Source organism: Coregonus lavaretus (genome assembly GCF_964263955.1).
Source record: "Coregonus lavaretus genome assembly, chromosome: 3".
Lineage (NCBI taxonomy): Eukaryota > Metazoa > Chordata > Actinopteri > Salmoniformes > Salmonidae > Coregonus > Coregonus lavaretus.
Window position 1 is genome coordinate 63,710,359 of NC_139990.1, and position 20,308 is coordinate 63,730,666.

The following is a 20,308-nucleotide window of genomic DNA, read 5'->3' on the forward strand; positions in this document are numbered from 1 at the left end:
TGCTTTTCCCCGTGGTTTATTTTCATGCCAGACAGGTAGGCTATACTCCTTTTGTAAATATAAGCAATGTGCTTAATATTAGGAAAGCTGAAAAATAAATATAGTAGGCCTAGCCTATAGAAAGCTGATCCTCCTCTTTTTAGTAGAGGCCATCACTCTGTTTTCTCGCGCAATTGCCTAACCTATTGAAATGTTGCGCAACATGAGCTCATGGACTCTCATGAAGTGTTTGATTAGATTTTCAAACACATTTGCATTGATGTCAGAGTGATTAGAGGGACAATAGAGTGCTGAGTACCAGGCAGTTAGCAAGTTTGGTGGGATACTAATGACAATCAGCAGCATCAGAGCTTGGAGAAGCCTAATTACCGTGACTAAACGGTCACGTGGAATTTGACTGCTTTCATGACACGTGACCGCCGGTGTGGCGGTAATATGGTCACCGCAACAGCCCTACTTGTGCCTTGAAATTCCATTACCAAAAACCCTCATATCTTGAAGAAATGTTCTTATTTATCTCCCTCATGAGGAGGGAGGATAATGAAATTGAACAGAAGAAACAAGTAAAGGAAGACCTACCAATTAGTTGTAGTGTTTTTACTGATATCAAGTTTGTTTATTAATTATTAAGTGATTCAAACTCGTAATTCTGTTACCAAATCGTTAACCGAATTACCGAAAAATCTGTAATGGAATTGCTGCAATTGAATTGGCTACAATGGGAAATCATAGTAGTCACAAACCACAGGTCACCTGCTACTGTCCTCCCTTCCACTGTTTTTTTCTTTCTTTCTGTCATCTGGTGGTCAAAGCAAGACTGTTAAAACAGTATGGACAACCCCTCCCTCTCACTCACTCACTCACTCACTCACTAACTCTCCCTCTTTCTCTCGCTCTCCCTCTGCCACATTCTCTATCTCGAGTTAATGTCACGTCTCCCGGCTCTTCCTGACACCTACCATGACACCTACCACCTACCCTCTTTCCATTTACTGTAACAAGCATCCTCACCCACTGGACACCGACCAACATCGCACGTCCATGGATGTTGAAATTTGGTCAGTCTGCCCTGGCCGGACCAAATGTCAACCAATCATACATGTCTATGTTTCACAAGTTTGGACAGTACAATAGACCAAGTAGAGAACAGTACAGTAAAGTAAAGAAGTAGAGTACAGTACACTTGTAAAGTACAGTATAATTTAATGTACTGAACGTATCTACTTTACTGTGCTCTGCTCTGCTGTACTGTACTGTACTCGACTCTACTGTGCTGTACTGTGATGTCCAAACTTGTGAAACATAGACGTCTATGATTGTTTCAGATTTGGTCTGGTCCGGACCAACCAAATGTGGTCTTGTTTGGGGGCGCAGCTCATTACAATAATAGCCAGTGTGTAGAATAATACCCAAATATGCAAAAGAAGGATGTTGCATATTTCTACCTTTTTGTGTACCTATTCAGGATACATTACCATGAAGAGAATGATATTCACATCCATAATTATGCATTTCTGTATAGTACAGATCAGGGACTCATGATGTAATTCCGTTACCGTAATTCTGTTACCAGATGTAAATCCACTTCACTTACTGTAGTTCAATAACCAAAATATATATATTTTTAAACTAAAGGTGTCATGTCATAGCTGACACCCTGTTCTTTCTGCAGACATCTTTGAATCTTAATCGGAGCAGATATTTAAGAGTTTTTGGAAAACTTTGTCGCATAAAACACTGAGGGAAATTTTACAGTAATTATGTTACCAAACTTTGCATCTGCACAGTTCTTCCAGTAAATGTGTTTTTCTTAAATGTTCTGTGTAAATTGTTCAAAGTAGTCCTTGTGCATTAAGTTGTATGGTTTGTTAAACTTTGAAAGTGAAAAATCTCAAAGCGTAATTCCGTTACCGTGGAAATGCCCTAATACAACCCCCTCCATATTTTCCATGTAAAACGAGAGCTGAAGCTGCCTCTAGTTCTTTTGTTAGGGCTTTCTTTTTAAGAGAACCATTATGACATGCATAACCCCCTTTTCTCAGACTTCTCCCATTGTCCTGCCTCCAAGCCAAATACGTAGTGCATAATTCATGAAGAACTCATTGCCATAGTGAAGGCAATTGCATCAACTAAAAGCAAATGTGTGGTCCGTGTCCGTGCACACACCGACACACAGAATCCGTTCTATCACGTCATTGTTTGTTTTTTATTGTAATGGAAGCAGAGCAGGCATTAATCAGGGGGTGGTTTCACTGTTCTCTCAGGTAAACAATGTGGGTGATGTAGTGTTGAAAGTGTACTCAAGGCTTTCCAGATGCACTCACTCTCTAATGCAGTGACTCGGCTCCCACTGTCATGCGGGTGTGTGAATAGTACACAGTCTGGATGTATATATAGAGAGCTATTTTTAAGGCTGAACCACAAATAGTAGTAGTGGGGCTTAATTAAAATGGTCCATGCCTCTGTTGCCATTCCCGGGTTGCGGTCTGCTCGTTCATTCATGAATTCATATGCACACATGTACTCTGCACTCTCTCATTTGCCGTCTCTCTTTTTGCTGTTACAAATTGCTATACATTAGAAAAAAAGTAATAATAAATCCCTGTTTAGTTAAAGGGGCAATCTGCAGTTGCTACACCCACTTTTGGACTAATTTAATTAATGATATATGTATTGATTCTTAAAGAATATAACTTTAGAAATGCCTCATGAGCTTAGTTCAACTGTCACACCCCATCAGAACCCAAAATATAAGCTTGTTTTACTCCAATGTTTGTAAACATTATAAATGTAAACAAACACTGTACAGCCTAAAAACATGGTTAAAACGATAATTTTGATTATTATAGATCAGGGTTCTTCAATTCCGGTCCTGGAGGGCCGAAACACCTCTGTTTTTCATCCTCTCCTTCTAATCAGTGGCTAATTCAGACCTGGGACACCAGGTGAATGCAATTAACTACCAGGTAGAAATAAAAAACAGAAGTGTTACGGCCCTCCAGGACCGGAATTGAAGAACCCTGTTATAGATGGTCAGTCCCCCCCCCCCCCCCCCCCCCGAGGGGCTCCCGCAGTGCGCGCCAGGCTCACTTGCCCCCATGGGAAACACTAACCCCAAGAGAAGGGTTCCCCGTCCTTCAGTTCCCCCCGCTGCTGCGGCTGCTCTTTTGAAGCGTGCTTCTAATTTGTCCGAGAGGAACCCTGACTTAAATGCATCGCTTTGGTTTCTCTGTCGAGTACTGTGGAGGTTTAAAGGCTAAGACAATTGTTGATTTATGAAGGACGTTGGCAAGAATGGTACATGAACAATACCTGTAATTCCTGAATCTCATACTGATCCAATGCTCTCTTCTATTTTCCAGGAGTAACACACGTGCAGTAAAGAGGGGAAGAGGATCCTAATTCAGAGGACCAGTGGATGACCTGCCTGCTGTACAGACCATGATCTGAAGGCCCCGCCACGTGGCCCCAGACTTTCTTCTTCATTTTTTCCTGCAGGGGTAAGAGCTCCTAGAGCAGCTGCCTCAGACAGGTGGAGCGGAGGGAGATAGAGAGAGTGTGTAAGAGAAAGAGTGTGACAGCCAGGAGCCTAGTCGGCAACAGTGCCCACCAACGACCTCCACAGGACAGCCGTGCCCTCCGACCCCGCCACGCCCCCCGCCCCTCCCACCGCCAGACCGGAACCATGGGAAGGAAAAAGATCCAAATACAGAGGATCACAGATGAACGGAACAGACAGGTGTGTGTGTGTGTGTGTGTGTGGATTATGTTTCTTTGTATGTAAAAACTCTTATCATGCCTATGACTACACCAGTATTGTTCCAAGACGATGGAAGGGTAAATGAGTCAACCGGTTAATGGGCTTTGGTTGATTGAGCTTATTGAGTCATGGATGTGATGCCTCTGCCATCCCCCCCAAAATCCCTGGCTGAGTAAAACCTGAGTGTTTTAGACACTAGGTGGCCTGAGATCCTGCAATTATCTTACATTTCTTCTGTTAAATCTTTACGGATGCCCATTTTCATAGAACAGCACACACACAGACTCAAAATGCTTCAGGCATTCAAGCATTATGTTGATTCATCATTCAAGAAAAGTTGAGAGAAATATTGGTGATCCATCATCCTACTAGATGTTGATTACAAGATACTGTCAATAGCACAATTGGATTGGCCCCGTCCCCAAGGCTATGGACTCTGACTGAAATTCAACTGCATATGAAATACATGTTGTGAACAGAGAGCTTTAGAACCACTAATAGTTGACATAGTAATGGATTATTAACTGAACGCTGAATGCTACAGAGAGCATGAACACTCCTGAAACAATGCAGGTGCAGAAAGTAGAGCAGCTGGGGAGGTTGTGGTTGTCACTGTGGCTTCCTCCTCTCCTCGCCACACAACCACACTCATGCGAGGACACGGTAATGAAACAACTCATCCCTCTCATGGAGGATGTCTTGTTCTGTCGTTCGTTGCCATTGGTTACTTGCAATTCTATTCTTAATGTCAATTATGTTCAGCTTGTTTATCCTGGCATTCATGTCGAAGGAAGGATCAAGACTAATTATTGTCGAAGACTCGGTGTACCTCACGCCTCCCACAAATCAGAGTATTTCTCTTCATAATAAACAGGCTTATAATTGGTTATGAAAAACATTGGAATTGTATTGTTTATCAGCTCTGTGAGCCTGGCTTGCCATTGTCCTCACTGAACTTTCTTCCCCTTGTTTCTGTGTGTGTGTGCGCAAGGAGATGATTGTGTGAGTGTGTGTGATGGGGTTTGAGGGAGGGGGTGGTAGGCGGTTGCCCATGGATACGACCCCGATATAATTTGATTTGTGGCAGCGGGAAGCAATGAGTGAGCAAGAACAAGGCAGGGAGAGAAAAGGAGGAAAAGGAGGGAGAGAAAAGAAAATGAGAGAGACGTAGACAGTGAGAGAGAGAGACGTAGACAGTGAGAGAGAGAGACGTAGACAGTGTGAGAGAGAGAGAGACGTAGACAGTGAGAGAGAGAGACGTAGACAGTGAGAGAGAGAGACGTAGACAGTGAGAGAGGGAGACATAGACAGTGAGAGAGAGAGACGTAGACAGTGAGAGAGGGAGACGTAGACAGTGAGAGAGAGAGACGTAGACAGTGAGAGAGGGAGACGTAGACAGTGAGAGAGAGAGACGTAGACAGTGAGAGAGAGAGACGTAGACAGTGAGAGAGAGAGACGTAGACAGTGAGAGAGAGAGACGTAGACAGTGAGAGAGAGAGACGTAGACAGTGAGAGAGGACAAGGAGAGAACACAAGCTGGCTCCTGCCCCACAGAGAGGTATCAGTATAACATGGGGGTGCTCAAGCAATTATAGAGGGAGAGGGGAGAGAGTGAGAAAGAGAGAGAGCGAGCAGTTGAAGGTCTCACATGGCAGCTGTAGAATCTGCATGTGTGGTTCCTTTCCGTGCATCTGCTTCCTCGTGCGCCTCTCTGATCCTGTCTACAGCAAAACAAACAAATTCAAATCCCTCATTTGCATAAATGCCTCACAATACCAAGGGAGTGGTAATAAACAACACCACAACACACTGCAGGACCTCATCCCTGTTGTCACCTTTAATTAGCTATCTGTAATGTCTTGTTTGTTCACACATTGGCTGTTCTCTAAGAGACGTATTTAATTACTGTTATTGATATATTCCCTCACACTTTTATTACGTTTAACCAATTATTATACAGTACCAGAAATTCCTTCACTTTTATAGTATCGCTAATGTTATTTTTCTTCCTCTTTCCTTCTATGCCAAATATCCCCCTCCCCTTCCCAATATCACCTGCCAATCTCCCCCCTCCCTCCCAATACCCTCCCCCACAACATCCCTTCTCTACCACCCTCTAATATACCCCCCCATACCCACACCATCCCTCCCCTCCCAGGTGACGTTCACCAAGAGGAAGTTTGGCCTGATGAAGAAGGCCTATGAGCTGAGTGTGCTGTGCGACTGTGAGATCGCCCTCATCATCTTCAACCACTCCAACAAGCTGTTCCAGTACGCCAGCACCGACATGGATAAGGTCCTGCTCAAATACACAGAGTACAACGAGCCCCACGAGAGCCGAACCAACGTCGACATCATGGAGGTAATGGAGGGGGGAGAGAGGAGGAGGGAAGAGCGGGGAGGTGTTGTTGTGAAATTCCCTGCAGGAGATGGTGAACAGGGTGGTTGTGTGTTTTGAGGTAGTGGGGGAGATGGGGGGAGGGGAAAGGTGTTATAATATGGCATTTTAGTACAGTGCCATGGAGGAGAGGCGGTAATGAAATGTCTCGCTGTGTTTCATTTTGTTTTTACAGCCGTGGTTGTAATATAGTTGTAATTTGGTCATAATATGCTAGTTTTTAAGGTAGTTTAGATTTGATAACACTTTATTTTATGGTTTGCCTATAAACTGATTTTGCATTATAATTTTTTTTACATTTTGTTAATAAATTAAGTTGGTAATATTTCTGGAGTGTTTGATGATTTATATTTGATAACAGGCCCATGTGACCTGATGTGATGTTTTCTTGATATCAGGAGCTGTTTTATGTTTGACTACCACCACTCTGGTCTGGAGGAGCGCTTTCAATCCATAGACATCAGGTCTTCATTTATGTAGCAGGAAAAAGGATGTTTTTTACTTTCTCTTTTCTTTTTTAGGTAACTGTTCGAGTTTTCAAGATTGCTTTTTTAGTTTCTTGTGCTTTTCTCTGTTGAATCCTTGGTTAAATCCAGAGTTGTCTGGATGTTGTGTTTGTCATAGCCAGAGTAGATGAATATAAACACAAGCTACAAGCCTTCATCATTCATTCCTCTTAAAGCAAATGTCTAGTGAGAGAGAGAGAGGGAGGGAGTGAGAGGGCAGCTACAGTATCTTCCATGACATTATCTCAGAGAGAGAAGGAGACAGATCGAGAGGGAGAGAGGGAGATGGAGAGGGCAGCTAGCATGGGCCGGCTCTAGAAGGCCCTAAATGTACCAGTGTGCTGTGGACAGATTACAGGCTCGTGTGGGGCCTGTTCCAGTATCCATCCAGGCCTGGCCGGCTGCCTGGTGCCTGGGATCATGGAGGGAGGGCAGAGGTAGGGACAGCTGGACCTGCTGTCACCACCCCCTGGCCTTGGCCGGGGCTCCAAGGCCACTCCAACAAAAAGCCTCCGGTCCCCCTGGAACCACTCTGTCACAAAATGGAGGGCTGCATGAAGGAGGAGGAGCATAGAGATAGTTTTCTATATAGGGAATGTGAATGAGGTTACATTGAGCGAATGAGTGGTCAAGGGATATCTTTTGTTCACCAACATGGATGTGCGGTTTAATTTATCTGCCTTGATAAAGGTTTCCTCATGGATTCATAACAAATGGGAAAATACGTTTTTAACTGGCTATTTAAATATTTAAATATTAACTTACCATTTATAATTTATATGCAGTGAAGCCTTTTCGCTCTATGAAGACCATGTCACTGGATCATGAAATACTTGCTACAGAAGTTGCAGCTGTCCATTACCACGTGGAATAACTGAGATGGCATTCAGAGTGTAAATGAGTCTCTCTCGCTCTCTGTCTCTCTCTCTTTCTCTGTCTGTCTGTCTGTCTGTCTGTCTGTCTGTCTGTCTGTCTGTCTGTCTGTCTGTCTGTCTGTCTGTCTGTCTGTCTGTCTGTCTGTCTGGCAGAGGTGAAGGCTTTCAGTGGGAGAGCTACATGGAGCTCCAGTTGCAGATGGCTCTTAAGTGTGTGTGCTAGTGTGCTGTGGCAGGGCGTTTGGCCACTCCGGGCCACATTAGCTCCACTGGCTGTGTGTGTGTATGCCTCTGTGTGTGTGTGTGTGCCTAATGTGTGTATGCCTGCCTGTATTTGTGTGTAAGCCTTCATGTATGTGTGCATGCGCCTGCTCTGCAGTGGCCCGTGAGAATGCCTCATACAATATTCAGGCCAGATGAGAGCCTCAGTGCGGGAGTGTGTCACTGCCTGAATCCATATGAGGGTTCCCCAATGCATCTCCATCTCCTTTTGCAAGCCTCAGGCCCAGAGGCAAACCACTGTTCTGCTGCCAATCCCCAGACCGCTTGTTTAGTTTCATCTGTATTGTGTAGCGAGGGAGAGGGGCAGAGCTGAGATGATTCGTTTGGCGCTGGTGAGCAGGGAAAGAGGAGGAGAAAGACGGAGGGAGAGAGAGAAGAGGGGCTCTGCCTCCCCGCGTCTCTGAATTATGGAGTTGGATGCAGTCACGCACACACACTTAGTCATACGTTATGCTTACTATATACCCTACGCACTCACACACACACGCACACAAACACACACACACACACACACACAGTACATTAATATACACACACATAAATATACAGACCCAATGCTCAAAAGCACTCATACTAACACTGAAATGTGTATACATACACACTCTCTCTCTCACGCTCACAGACACACTCACAGACACACTCAATATTCTTCACACAGTTAGGCATTCCTTCACTCTAGTACACGGCTGGGTGGTGATGCATATGTACACACACAGCCTCTCTCTGTGCTGCACGTGTTGTGTGTGTAGTGTGTGTGTGTGTGGGCAGCCTGCCTCTACTGCCAGGACGTCTTAATCCACTTGACTGCAGATCCCAATCAGGGGCGAGGGAAGGAAAAGCGAGGGAGAAAGAGCTCTGAAGGAGGAGGGAGATGAATAGCCAGGGAGAGGAGAGAAGAAGAAGAGGGGATGCCCTTTTTCTTAAGCAGCTCAAGGAGGAAGATCTTCCCACAGCATGGCTTAAAGACTTTGTCACTGCCCCGATTCAAGGTCACGGTGAGAGGAGCTCCTCACGACACGCACCACAAAACAGCACTTGACAAGATTCCCCCTAAGTAATTGATTCCAATTAGAACAATTGCCCAACACTTTCCGATATAGAGGCCCACCACCAAAAGGGGTTCTGGGTAGAGGCCAGGGTTCTGGGTAGAGGCCAGGGCCCTTCAGAACTGTCCTATCACGACGTTGATGGTTCCCTAGGAGGCGGGCCTCCCTCTGTTGGCCTGACGATGCTCCCTCCCCCGGGACTAATCCCGTTTTGCCATGTCAACCAAATTCCTGGGACGTCCCCTAAGACCTGTCATATCCCAATATCCTAATCGGGACAGGACAGGGTCAATGGGGGCTTCTCCTTATCACGTGGCCTCCAAAGGTCACATGACGCACCATGATCGCCATGGAGACGGTAATAGGTTTTATGATGATGCACCAGGGTGTGATGGTAAATGGCATCAAATCAGATTCAGTTTTTTGTTTTTGTTAAACAGGCACTTAGTCTGCATCATGTTTGTTGTTGTTGCTGTCATTAGCATTTATTTATTCATCACGGCAAGCTAAATAAATAGTGTGATTTGATGCCTGAGTTGAATTGAATCTCAATATTTTAAAGAGCTTATGCAGCATTATGCCCATTTTAGACAGACTGTTAAATACAACAGGATGTGATTGCTCGGTCTCTGATACAGATCATATGGTCCTCCTCATAGGCATAAGTACACTGTCATCCTATGAAGCAAGCACAGGACGAGCTGCTATCTGACATCCGACATCCGGCAGATTCCAGACCATCCATATCCATTGAGGGCATGGTCCGCTACCTCTGTACTCTGAGGAAGCAAGCAATCAGCCCCTCCTGAGATGGTGTGATAGAGATAGAGGGGTCCATTAACCACATGTATAAGTAATAACACCCACCGCTGGCCATTGTGATAATGGTGGGAGACATTCTTCAGGGATGTACTACTGTCAAATGAATGAGGAGGATAGAGCAGGACAGAGCCGCTATGGCCACTCAGTTTCCCCGATGCTGCCATGTTAGTGATGTGTTCTTTGGCAGCCCAGTAGTGTAGCAAGCAGAGGCTTTAGTTGTGCTCCATCAGGATGCCCTGGGGGGCTCCATGTACCTGAATGCGGGCAACTGCAAATGGGAATTGACATTACATTCTGCCTTTATGGACAAGGGCCCCGGCCCGTACTGCTCACCACATACATCCATTCTAAAGAGAGAGAGATAAGGTAGAATTGGAGAAAAGGAGAGATGGATGGCATTGTGAGAGCAAAAAGTAGGATGGGAAGCTGTGGGAATAGGTCAAGAGAGCAAGAGGGAGAGCAGGTCAAAAGAAGACAGGGGTGAGGAGAGAGATGGATAGACAGGAGATGGAGGGAAGGAGGAGGCAGGATACGAGGATAAAGGAGGGCAGCAAAGGAGAGCTTGTGGGAGAATAGGAGGATGACGTGAGAGGACTGTATGGATCGATTATGAGATCTAGAGAAAAAGAGAACTGGATATAAATGGATAGAGTGAAAGAGAAGAGGGTGAAAGGTGATGGAAAGCGAGAGATACCGATGGAGAGCTGAAGACCGAAAGAGAAAGACTGAGCGACCGCGAGAGAATGAAAGAGAGGGTGAGGGAGAGCAGAAGATGTGCCAGAGGGGGAGGGGCAGGGAAGCTCACAGCCCAGCCAGTCAGGCTGTGCTGCTCTGCAGGGGAATCTTACCCTGGCAACACAATAGAGGGCAGCACTTGAAAGAGTGTGCCAGCGGGGGAGAGGTGTGGAGGGACCGGTGAACAGATGGAGCTGACTGAGAGACAAGCTGATCAGCTGACCGACTTCTGCCAGTGTGTGTGTGTGTGTGTGTGTGTGTGTGTGTGTGTGTGTACCATTATATAGGACTGCCAGGTCCTATTGTCAGGGTAGTTTTGTATGTAGCGATTTTAGGTTTTTGTTGACAGTCTGCTGCATATGTCCATGACCACGTCCCCGAACAGAGTTTTGTCATTGTCAGTTTTTAGCTTTTTAGGTCAGCACACACACAGATCATGTTTTCCATGAACAGTGCAGAATAAACAGTATGATGGCTGGACAGTGTCAGGAAGTTCTAGTGTCTAATTTAATCAGTGCACTGATTTGAATGTATATGCCTGAACAGAGAAATTGGGTACTGATGAAAGAATCATCCCCATGTGGGTGGAATGTATTTCATACTGTGTGTAAAAATATGAATATAATATATATTATGGATATCATACTATATATGATGGATAATAATATTGGCATCATATTTAAAGTTAATTTGATCTGTATTGAGGGGTTTAGCTCAGTAAACCTGGATTTAACTTCACAGTTTGGTAGCTAATGACTGCATTAGTCATTTTACATCTTTTATTCTCTCTGCCTCTCAGCTTGGCATTGAATTTCATGGTTTTGAGTCATCCTCTCTACACAGAGAACAGTGATCGTCCCTAGTGGGTGTCCTAGAGAACATCCACTTATCTGGTCATCAAATCTCCATCAGGCAGCACTCACTGTATGGTGGATAATACAGTCATCTTTCTGCCACACAATACTTTAGATACCCATTTATTTATGTTGGTTTACCTAAATACACATTCCCCTTTGCATATACAATTGAACAGAATAGTACATCTGTCATGTAAAATAATTTGCCACTCTCTAGGTTAGAGTCCATTTTGCTAGTGTTGGGATCTGGTTTGCTGTTTGGTCCAGATCCCACTGGCAAACCTACTTACAGTAAAGCTTGTTTCCAGAATAATCTCAAAAGAAGACCCTTTCCACTGTACATTAGAGCTGAAATGGCCTGACTACTTTAGCTCTGTGGCTGGCTAACACCATGGTGTGCTTCCGTTTCACCCCTTACCCTTTACTTCGCTCAATGGCTTTTGTTGGCGTGACGCTTCACACCAATTTAGAGGTGCTGTTGATTATCATACAGCAAGAGTGTAGTAGTAGTGTTCTTTAACAATATGCAGCATTACAATTACTTTGCAAGTTGTACAGAGATGTCAACCAGGTAGCCTAATGACTAGATCGTTGGGCCGGTAACCGAAAGGCCGCTGGTTTGAATATCTGAGCCGACAGATGAAAAAATATGTTGATGTGCCCTTAAGCAAGGCACTTAACATTAATTTGCTCCAGGAGCGCCGTACTACTATGGCTAACCCTGTAAAACAACTAATTTCACTACATCTAACTGGTGTATGTGACAGTAAAACATATCTATAGATATATTTCTATATTTTTTTGTTGTTGAAAATGTTAGTCATTGTCCAGTAATACAGTGGCTTGCAACCTGGAAATAAAATGGATTTTTTGGGGGTTTGTATAATTTCATTTACACAACATCCCTACCACTTTGAAGATGCAAAATATATTTTCTTGTGAAACAAACAAGAAATAAGACAAAAAAACAGAACTTGAGCGTGCATAACTATTCATCCCCCCCAAAGTCAATACTTTGTAGAGCCACCTTTTGCAGCAATTACAGCTGCAAGTCTCTTGGGGTATGTCTCTATAAGCTTGGCACATCTAGCCACTGGGATTTTTGCCCATTCTTCAAGGCAAAACTGCTCCAGCTCCTTCAAGTTGGATGGGTTCCGCTGGTGTACAGCAATCTTTAAGTCATACCAGATTCTCAATTGGATTGAGGTCTGGGCTTTGACTAGGCCATTCCAAGACATTTAAATGTTTCCCCTTAAACCACTCGAGTGTTGCTTTAGCAGTATGCTTAGGGTCATTGTCCTGCTGGAAGGTGAACCTCCGTCCCAGTCTCAAATCTCTGGAAGACTGAAACAGGTTTCCCTCAAGAATTTCCCTGTATTTAGCGCCATCCATCATTCCTTCAATTCTGACCAGTTTCCCAGTTCCTGCCGATGAAAAACATCCCCACAGCATGATGCTGCCACCACCATGCTTCACTGTGGGGATGGTGTTCTCGGGTGATTAGAGGTGTTGGGTTTGTGCCAGACATAGCGTTTTCCTTGATGGCCAAAAAGCTCAATTTTAGTCTCATCTGACCAGAGTACCTTCTTCCATATGTTTGGGGAGTCTCCCACATGACTTTTGGCGAACACCAAACGTGTTTGCTTATTCTTTTCTTTAAGCAATGTATTTTTTTCTGGCAACTCTTCCGTAAAGCCCAGCTCTGTGGAGTGTACTGCTTAAAGTTGTCCTATGGACAGATACTCCAATCTCCGCTGTGGAGCTTTGCAGCTCCTTCAGGGTTATCTTTGGTTTCTTTGTTGCCTCTCTGATTAATGCCCTCCTTGCCTGGTCCGTGAGTTTTGGTGGGCGGCCCTCTCTTGGCAGGTTTGTTGTGGTGCCATATTCTTTCAATTTTTTAATAATGGATTTAACGGTGCTCCATGGGATGTTCAAAGTTTCAGATTTTTTTAAATAACCCTTCCCTGAACTGTACTTCTCCACAACTTTGTCCCTGACCTGTTTGGAGAGCTCCTTTGTCTTCATGGTGCCGCTTGCTTGGTGGTGCCCCTTGCTTAGTGGTGTTGCAGACTCTGGGGCCTTTCAGAACAGGTGTATATATACTGAGATCATGTGACAGATCATGTGACACTTAGATTGCACACAAGTGGACTTTATTTAACTAATTATGTAATAATATAATAATAATATGTGACTTCTGAAGGTAATTGGTTGCACCAGATCTTATTTAGGGGCTTCATAGCAAAGGGGGTGAATACATATGCACTCACCACTTTTGAGTTATTTATTTTTTAGACATCTTTGAAAAAAGTTATTTTTTTCATTTCATTTCACCAATTTGGACTATTTGTGTATGTCCATTACATGAAATCCAAATAAAAATCCATTTAAATTACAGATTGTAAATATACAAAATAGGAAAAACACCAAGGGGGATGAATACTTTTGCAAGGCACTGTAACTCCTTATTTCAGACATCTTTGTTGATTTGTGTAGAGTAGACCTTTAAAGGTGGTTAGCTTTGAAACGATGGTCATAGATGTTGTAAACACTGGCATTGACCTTCCTGGAACGGATGGATGAAATATTATCTGAGGCTCAGAATCATGTTATTGGTCTTGTTCGAATGCTATCACTGTTCTTGACCCAAATTGATATCCTTTTCTTTATCATTATTAGAATTTAAATGGTGGTACAGTCTGGTGTCCCGTGTAGTTCAGTTGGTAGAGCATGGCGCTTGCAAGCCAGGGTTGTGGGTTCGATTCCCACGGGGGGCCAGTATGAAAAAATATATGCACTCACTAACTGTAAGTCGCTCTGGATAAGAGCGTCTGCTAAATGACTAAAATGTAAAATGTAATGGGTGTTGTTGACAAAATTGTGCGTGAAAATGAAATGTTTCCCCCCTCATCCTCCTTCCTCTGCTTCTTCCTCCTCTAACTGCTTCAGACGTTGCGAAAGAAGGGCTTTAACGGTTGTAACAGCCCCGAGCCGGACTGCGACGACTCCATCGACCAAAGCCCGCTAAATGACGACAAGTACCGCAAGAATGAGGACCTGGATATCCTGTTCAAGCGCTATGGCGTGAGTACCATCGTCCTCTCGTCACGTTCTCTAACCTACCTCTCTCTCCTCTCTCTCTCTCCGTTGTGGGAACGAACGGACCAAGGCTCTGAACAAGAAAGAGCATCGGGACTCAGAGAGCCCAGACCCCGAGGAGCCCTTCTCCCTCACCCCCCACACTGAGGAGAAATACAAAAAAATTGACGAGGAGTTTGATAAAATGATGCAGAGCTATAGGCTGTCAGTGAGTACCGTGAGCTGTACCGTAACTGCTGTGTTACCGGACCGGACTGGATTTTACCCAGAGCCGGTTGCAGACAGCAACCCAAATACTCACAGAGCACCCCACCACCCCCCACTCCCCTCCATCTCTCACCCACCTCTTTACCCACAATCCCCCTCTGATCGTGTGTGCCCGGGCAAGGAGGTCGGGGGGAGGAGCTCAACAGTCTGATTGGAGAGTGGTCACAACCAACCATTTAGGAAGTCATCGTAAAGGCTTCATAAACATGACATAACATGTCTCAGGAATCAGTCATAAGCTATTGACAGTTTTCATAAAGACTACATAAAAGTGGCATATGATGATGCCATGGCAAACGGGGCATAGCACATTCAAAGCAATACTTCTCATTATGCATTGTCACCACTTCGTTAGAGTGAGAAATTTTTTACAAATTAATGCTTTTAAAGGGCGTTAGTTTTACAGATAAAGTGTGACCTTCTAGGTTCGGATAGGTCGTTCCTCATTTTCCAGGGTGTTTGTCAGACACTCTCCAGGGCTGCCTTATAATTGGCACGCTGCCACAGTTTATCGCCCCTTTATTCCTCTCTCTGGTGCCAATTTTTTAATGATTCATTATTTTCCACCAGGTCTCAATAATGCCATTAACGTCAGTTTAATGAGGAGCACTCAATTTACAACCAGGCTTCCTGTCTGATCTGGCCTCCCTATTGGTCACGATGGATGGGACTTTGTCAATCGAGTTCCCGTCGGGCCAATGTGAAGGACTTTACTGCTCACAGGAGGAGCTGAACTGGAGATATACACACCTATCCCTGACATAAGTCCTGGTTTCTTAGAATGTATTATGCAACATGTACTACAATGTATTGCATAATCTGTATTATGCAGGATATTGTCACCAAGACAAAAAATCCAATGGTGATGGAAAGGTTTTGTTATCCAAAACTGATAATATTATCACACACCCAACCACTCGCTTACATTACAGCAGCGGTTCAGCAAAAAAGTTGAATGTCTCTCTATAGAATCAATTCAGTGAATACCGCTTATCCTGCATTTAACCTAAGCCGTATCTCCAACACTTTGGTGTTTGTGGTGAGCTGAACTGGTGTTTATGGCTCGTAAAAGCATTTCTGAGTAGAAAGAAGAAGAATAGAATTTAATCTGCCACCCCTTGGAGAGTGTAGCTCCCGCCCCAGTCGATTGGAAGCCTGCACTGGCTTTGGCCCCCCATCCCCCATCTTGCCCGGCACACCTTTCACAGGGCCTACTGGAGCAAACGGAAGCATACAGCACCAATCTCCCCAACAGCATCATAATCCACCAACATGACAGCTAGGGGGCTGGGATATACACGCTTAATCCCACTCGTACTGCAATCCCCGGAGGCGAGTAGAAAGCACTAGGGGAGCATGGGGAGGCTAGCCAGGCTAAGCAGTCTATAGGCATGTACAGGATTATAACGCAAGACTGGAACTTGGCCATTGGTGACACAGCGGATTTAGCTGCTCAGATTTAAGTGATGTTCCTTGATAGTGTTTTCAATGTTATGTGTTTCCTGTTGTGTTTGTTTGAAATAGGCTGTGACTGTCAGACATTTTTTACTAAAAAGAGAGACAAATTTGACCTATTTCTCTGTTTATTGAAATTCTTAGAAATCTTCAAAGCACTCATTTTCCCTCCTGTATTCCAACAATACTAAGAGAAAAACTGAGCATTCTTTTTGTAAAACGATTCAATCTAATTGTATTATACAGAGTATTCACTGGTGAGATCAACATTGTAGTCAAATGTCAAGGACCTTTAAAGGTCAACCGAACGCTGTTTGAAAGTTGTTTTTGTGGTTTTAATCCATCACTGCTAAACAAATAGGATGAGACGTTCCCTAAAGTTGAAAGGGAAACTTTCAAAGGCTTCTAGGACAAGAGGGAGGGAAGGAAAGTAGAGCATGAGTTTAATTCATTCTGATACCCTCGCATCTAGGAAATACACCAATGTAGAGCTCCGCTGAGAAAAATAGGTTCGTTTTTTGTTATGCTGTTGTAGAAGGCCTTGAGCTGCCTTCAACAAACCCACTTAGCCCGAGGAAAAGCTGAAAGACTATTATTTATCCAATATGATTCATTTTCGGGCCTTTGTAATGCCATGTACTTGACACAACGAATGAGTCAGTCTACTCTAGTATTAAGATTATGCACACTGACAGTTATCTGACCTAACATAGCAATACCACTGCATAACTTGTTATCCAAGAGACATCCGTCCAAACGGCACACCACAGCACAGTTTAATGTACATCAGTGTAGTATTAAACAGTGTTTTAATGAGTATACGATAAGTGTGTGTAGGAAGTGCTGTCCCAGTGCTGTATGCTCCACGTTTCCACACCTCTGCCCCCTCACACTAACCCAACCATCCATCCCTCCACCCATCCATCCCTCCCTCCTCTCTGCCTGGCCAGTGTGCAGTGCTGCAGTGCTGTAACCTGCTGCCTTATATTGTAGACTACCTCCCCAGACGCCAGACCTGCCCACCAGCATGCCCAGTAGGCTCACCTGTTTGGTCTTTCTATGTCTTTCTCTGTCTCTCTCTTTATCTCTCTCTCTCGCTTTCTCTCTGTGTGTCTCTCTCTTCTCGTTCTCTCCCCTCCCCTCTCTCTCTCTCTCTCTCTCTCTCTCTGTCTTTCTCTCTCTCTCTCTCTCTCTCTCTCTCTCTCTCTCTCCTGTCCCCTCTCTCTCTCTCTCTCTCTCTCTCTCTCTCTCTCTCTCTCTCTCTCTCTCTCTCTCTCTCTCTCTCTCTCTCTCTCTCTCTCTCTCTCTCTCTCTCTCTCTCTCTCTCTCTCTCTCTCTCTCTCTCTCTCTTTCTTTCTCTGCCTCTCTCTACTCCGTTTCTGGTGATCTGGGATTTGAGACATCTCTATTACTGCGGAGTCCAAGGCAGATTGGTTTTGTCTCCATAGTCCCCTGAACATTCTCGCCATATACAGCATATTGAGTGAAGTTGTGTACGTGACATGACAGCCTCGCAGGTCTTATGGGTCAGAGTAGCTACAGCACTAGTGACAGCCTGGATGCCTTTCTGTCTTTACATTACCAAGCACTGTTGTTGTTCGTCACTAGAACAAGATAATGCAGACACAGACTAATACTCAGTCTACTGAAATACTATAAAGAAAGGAAAAGGTTACACTCAGTCTCCACATTGACAAATGGTGTGTCACAAGAATGACAGGACTATTATCAGATAATGACAGATATACTACAAAACACACAAGTCTCCCCTGCTCCCATCTCTTCTACTGTATAACATCACACATACATCCCAGATGGAAAGTTGTGGAATGCACTGTATGCTAACGGGAAGGAAGGTCGATATGATGGACAGAGTAGAGCATCTTCTTCCTCTCTTTAAACTGGGTCCCACTCATCACATGCAGTACCAGGCCACGCTTGGCCCATATTCTATAAATAGAGGCCCTGCCTGCTTTCTGCCATGATGAGGAACAGGGTGAAATGGGTTACAGGCAGAAGAGGGGACAACCCTGGTCTGGGTCCTGTCTCTGACTAGGACCTGGTGTTGGGCTGGGTCACACAGCTAGTATTATTTAGCTGACTCAGGACCTGTTCAAAGCTATTTGCCAACTACACTTCTTATACTTTGAGAAAGCACTCCTTGATACTTTAGAGAACGTTTTAGTGACTAGTTATATACATTTTTAAGGGTGAACGTTTACTTCCAGGTAAAAGTAAGCAAATTAGCAGTCAACTTCTCAGGTAGAGGCTACATATCAGATACTCAAAGTTCCATGCTCTGTGCAAAAATAAAAAAATAAACAGACAAAACATTCTGACTTTTTTCCGATAGTTTCTCTTCAATTTACCCTGCAATTAAAGATGCTATATGGGGTCATGAGATGTATAATGTGATGTACAGTATGACATGTCACCAATAACCAATGCAATAACAATCCCATGTAGCTTCTATGATGTACACATAACCTTGCATGTGATCTGAAAGCAAACACTTTTTCAGCTTCTTGTTTCCACAAGTCACTTGCATGCTAATGAATCCTGTCCGTTTGTATGTGTGTGTGCTTGTGCGTGCACATGCTTCTGAGAGTGTGTCTTAGTGTCTGTACCATTATACATGTGCCCATCGTGCGTGTACATTTCTAAGCCCCTCCTCTTCCTGTCTCCTCCAGTCAGCCGTCCCACAGCCCAACTTCTCCATGCCCGTCACGGTGCCGGTGTCCAATCAGAACTCTCTCCAGTTCAGTAACTCTGGCGGCCTGGTCACCACCTCCTTCGTCACCTCCACCCTCACAGACCCCCGCCTGCTGTCACCACAGCAACCAACTCTCCAGAGGACCGCTGGGTCTCCAGGGTTACCACAGCGACCGGCCAGCGCAGGTAAGGAACAGAGTGGACAGTGGTTAATGGTTGATGTCAGCACAAGTTCAAGTTTTATTTGTCACATGCACAAGTACAGTGAAATGCTTAACTTGCAAGCCCTACCCAACAGTGCAGTAATATTGAAAAAATGCATTATCAAAATAGTATAACTAATAATAAAAAATACAAAAAATACAAAACACGAGAAATAAGAGAGGAAGCTATATACAGGGTCAGTGCCAGTACCACATTTACAATGTGCAGGGATACTGGAGTATTTGAGATGTACTGTACATGTAGGCAGGGATTAGGAGAAAGTGACTGGTAGCAGGATACATAATAATAATAATAATAATAATAATAATAATAATAGTAAACAGTATGGCAGCTGTGTGTGTGTGTGTGTGTGTGTGTGTGTGTGTGTGTGTGTGTGTGTGTGTGTGTGTGTGTGTGTGTGTGTGTGTGTGTGTGTGTGTGTGTGTGTGTGTGTGTGCATGAGTGTCAATGTAGGCGTGATAGGCGGATTATACACAACATTAGGAACACCTGCTCTTTCCATGACAGACTGACCAGATGAATCCAGGTGAAGGCTATGATCCCTTATTGATGCCACTTGTTAAATCCACTTCAATCAGTGTAGTTGAAGGGGAGGAGACAGGTTAAAGAAGGATTTTTAAGCCTTGAGACAGTGTATGTGTGCCATTCAGAGGGTGAATGGGCAAGACAAAAGATTTAAGTGCCTTTGAACATGGTATGGTAGTAGGTGCCAGGCGCACCGGTTTGTCTCAAGAACGGCAACGCTGCTGGGTTTTTCACGCGCAACAGTTTCCCGTGTGTATCAAGAATGGTCCAGCACCCAAAGGACATCCAGCCAACTTAACACAACTGTGGGAAGCATTGGAGTCAACATGGGCCAGCATCCCTATGGAATGCTTTCGGCACCTTGTAGAGTCCATGCCCTGACGAGTTGAAGCTGTTCTGAGGGCAAAAGGGGGTGTGCAACTCAATATTAGGAAGGTGTTCCTAGGGTTTGGATTACTCTGTGTACATGTAAACAGGGCTGAAAAGTGACTGGTAGTAGGAATATATAAATACATATGGTAATATACTAGTGGCAATATATACATGTAAACAGGAGTAATAGTGACCAGTAGAAAGATAAATAGATCAATACTAATGGTAATGGCAATCAATAATCAATGAACAGCAGTGTAGTGGTAGTAATAGATCTAATCAATAATCATTTTAGCAGCAGCGTAGGTGTGAGGGACAGTAGTAGTTGATAGCCATTTAACAGTCTTCTGGCCAGGGGATATAAGCTTTGGT

General features: G+C 44.3%; 1 protein-coding gene across 1 annotated transcript in view; it reads left to right on the forward strand.

The window, feature by feature from the left end:
* The window catches only part of LOC311123506 (myocyte-specific enhancer factor 2D homolog), a 63,081-nt gene that overhangs the window by 28,939 nt on the left and 13,834 nt on the right, over positions 1-20,308 (forward strand). The window contains 4 exon segments of the mRNA XM_084158187.1: positions 3,363-3,739; positions 5,919-6,122; positions 14,231-14,365; positions 18,793-19,000. Coding sequence (XP_084014313.1) covers positions 3,686-3,739; positions 5,919-6,122; positions 14,231-14,365; positions 18,793-19,000 — 601 coding nt within the window. The 5' untranslated portion in view covers positions 3,363-3,685.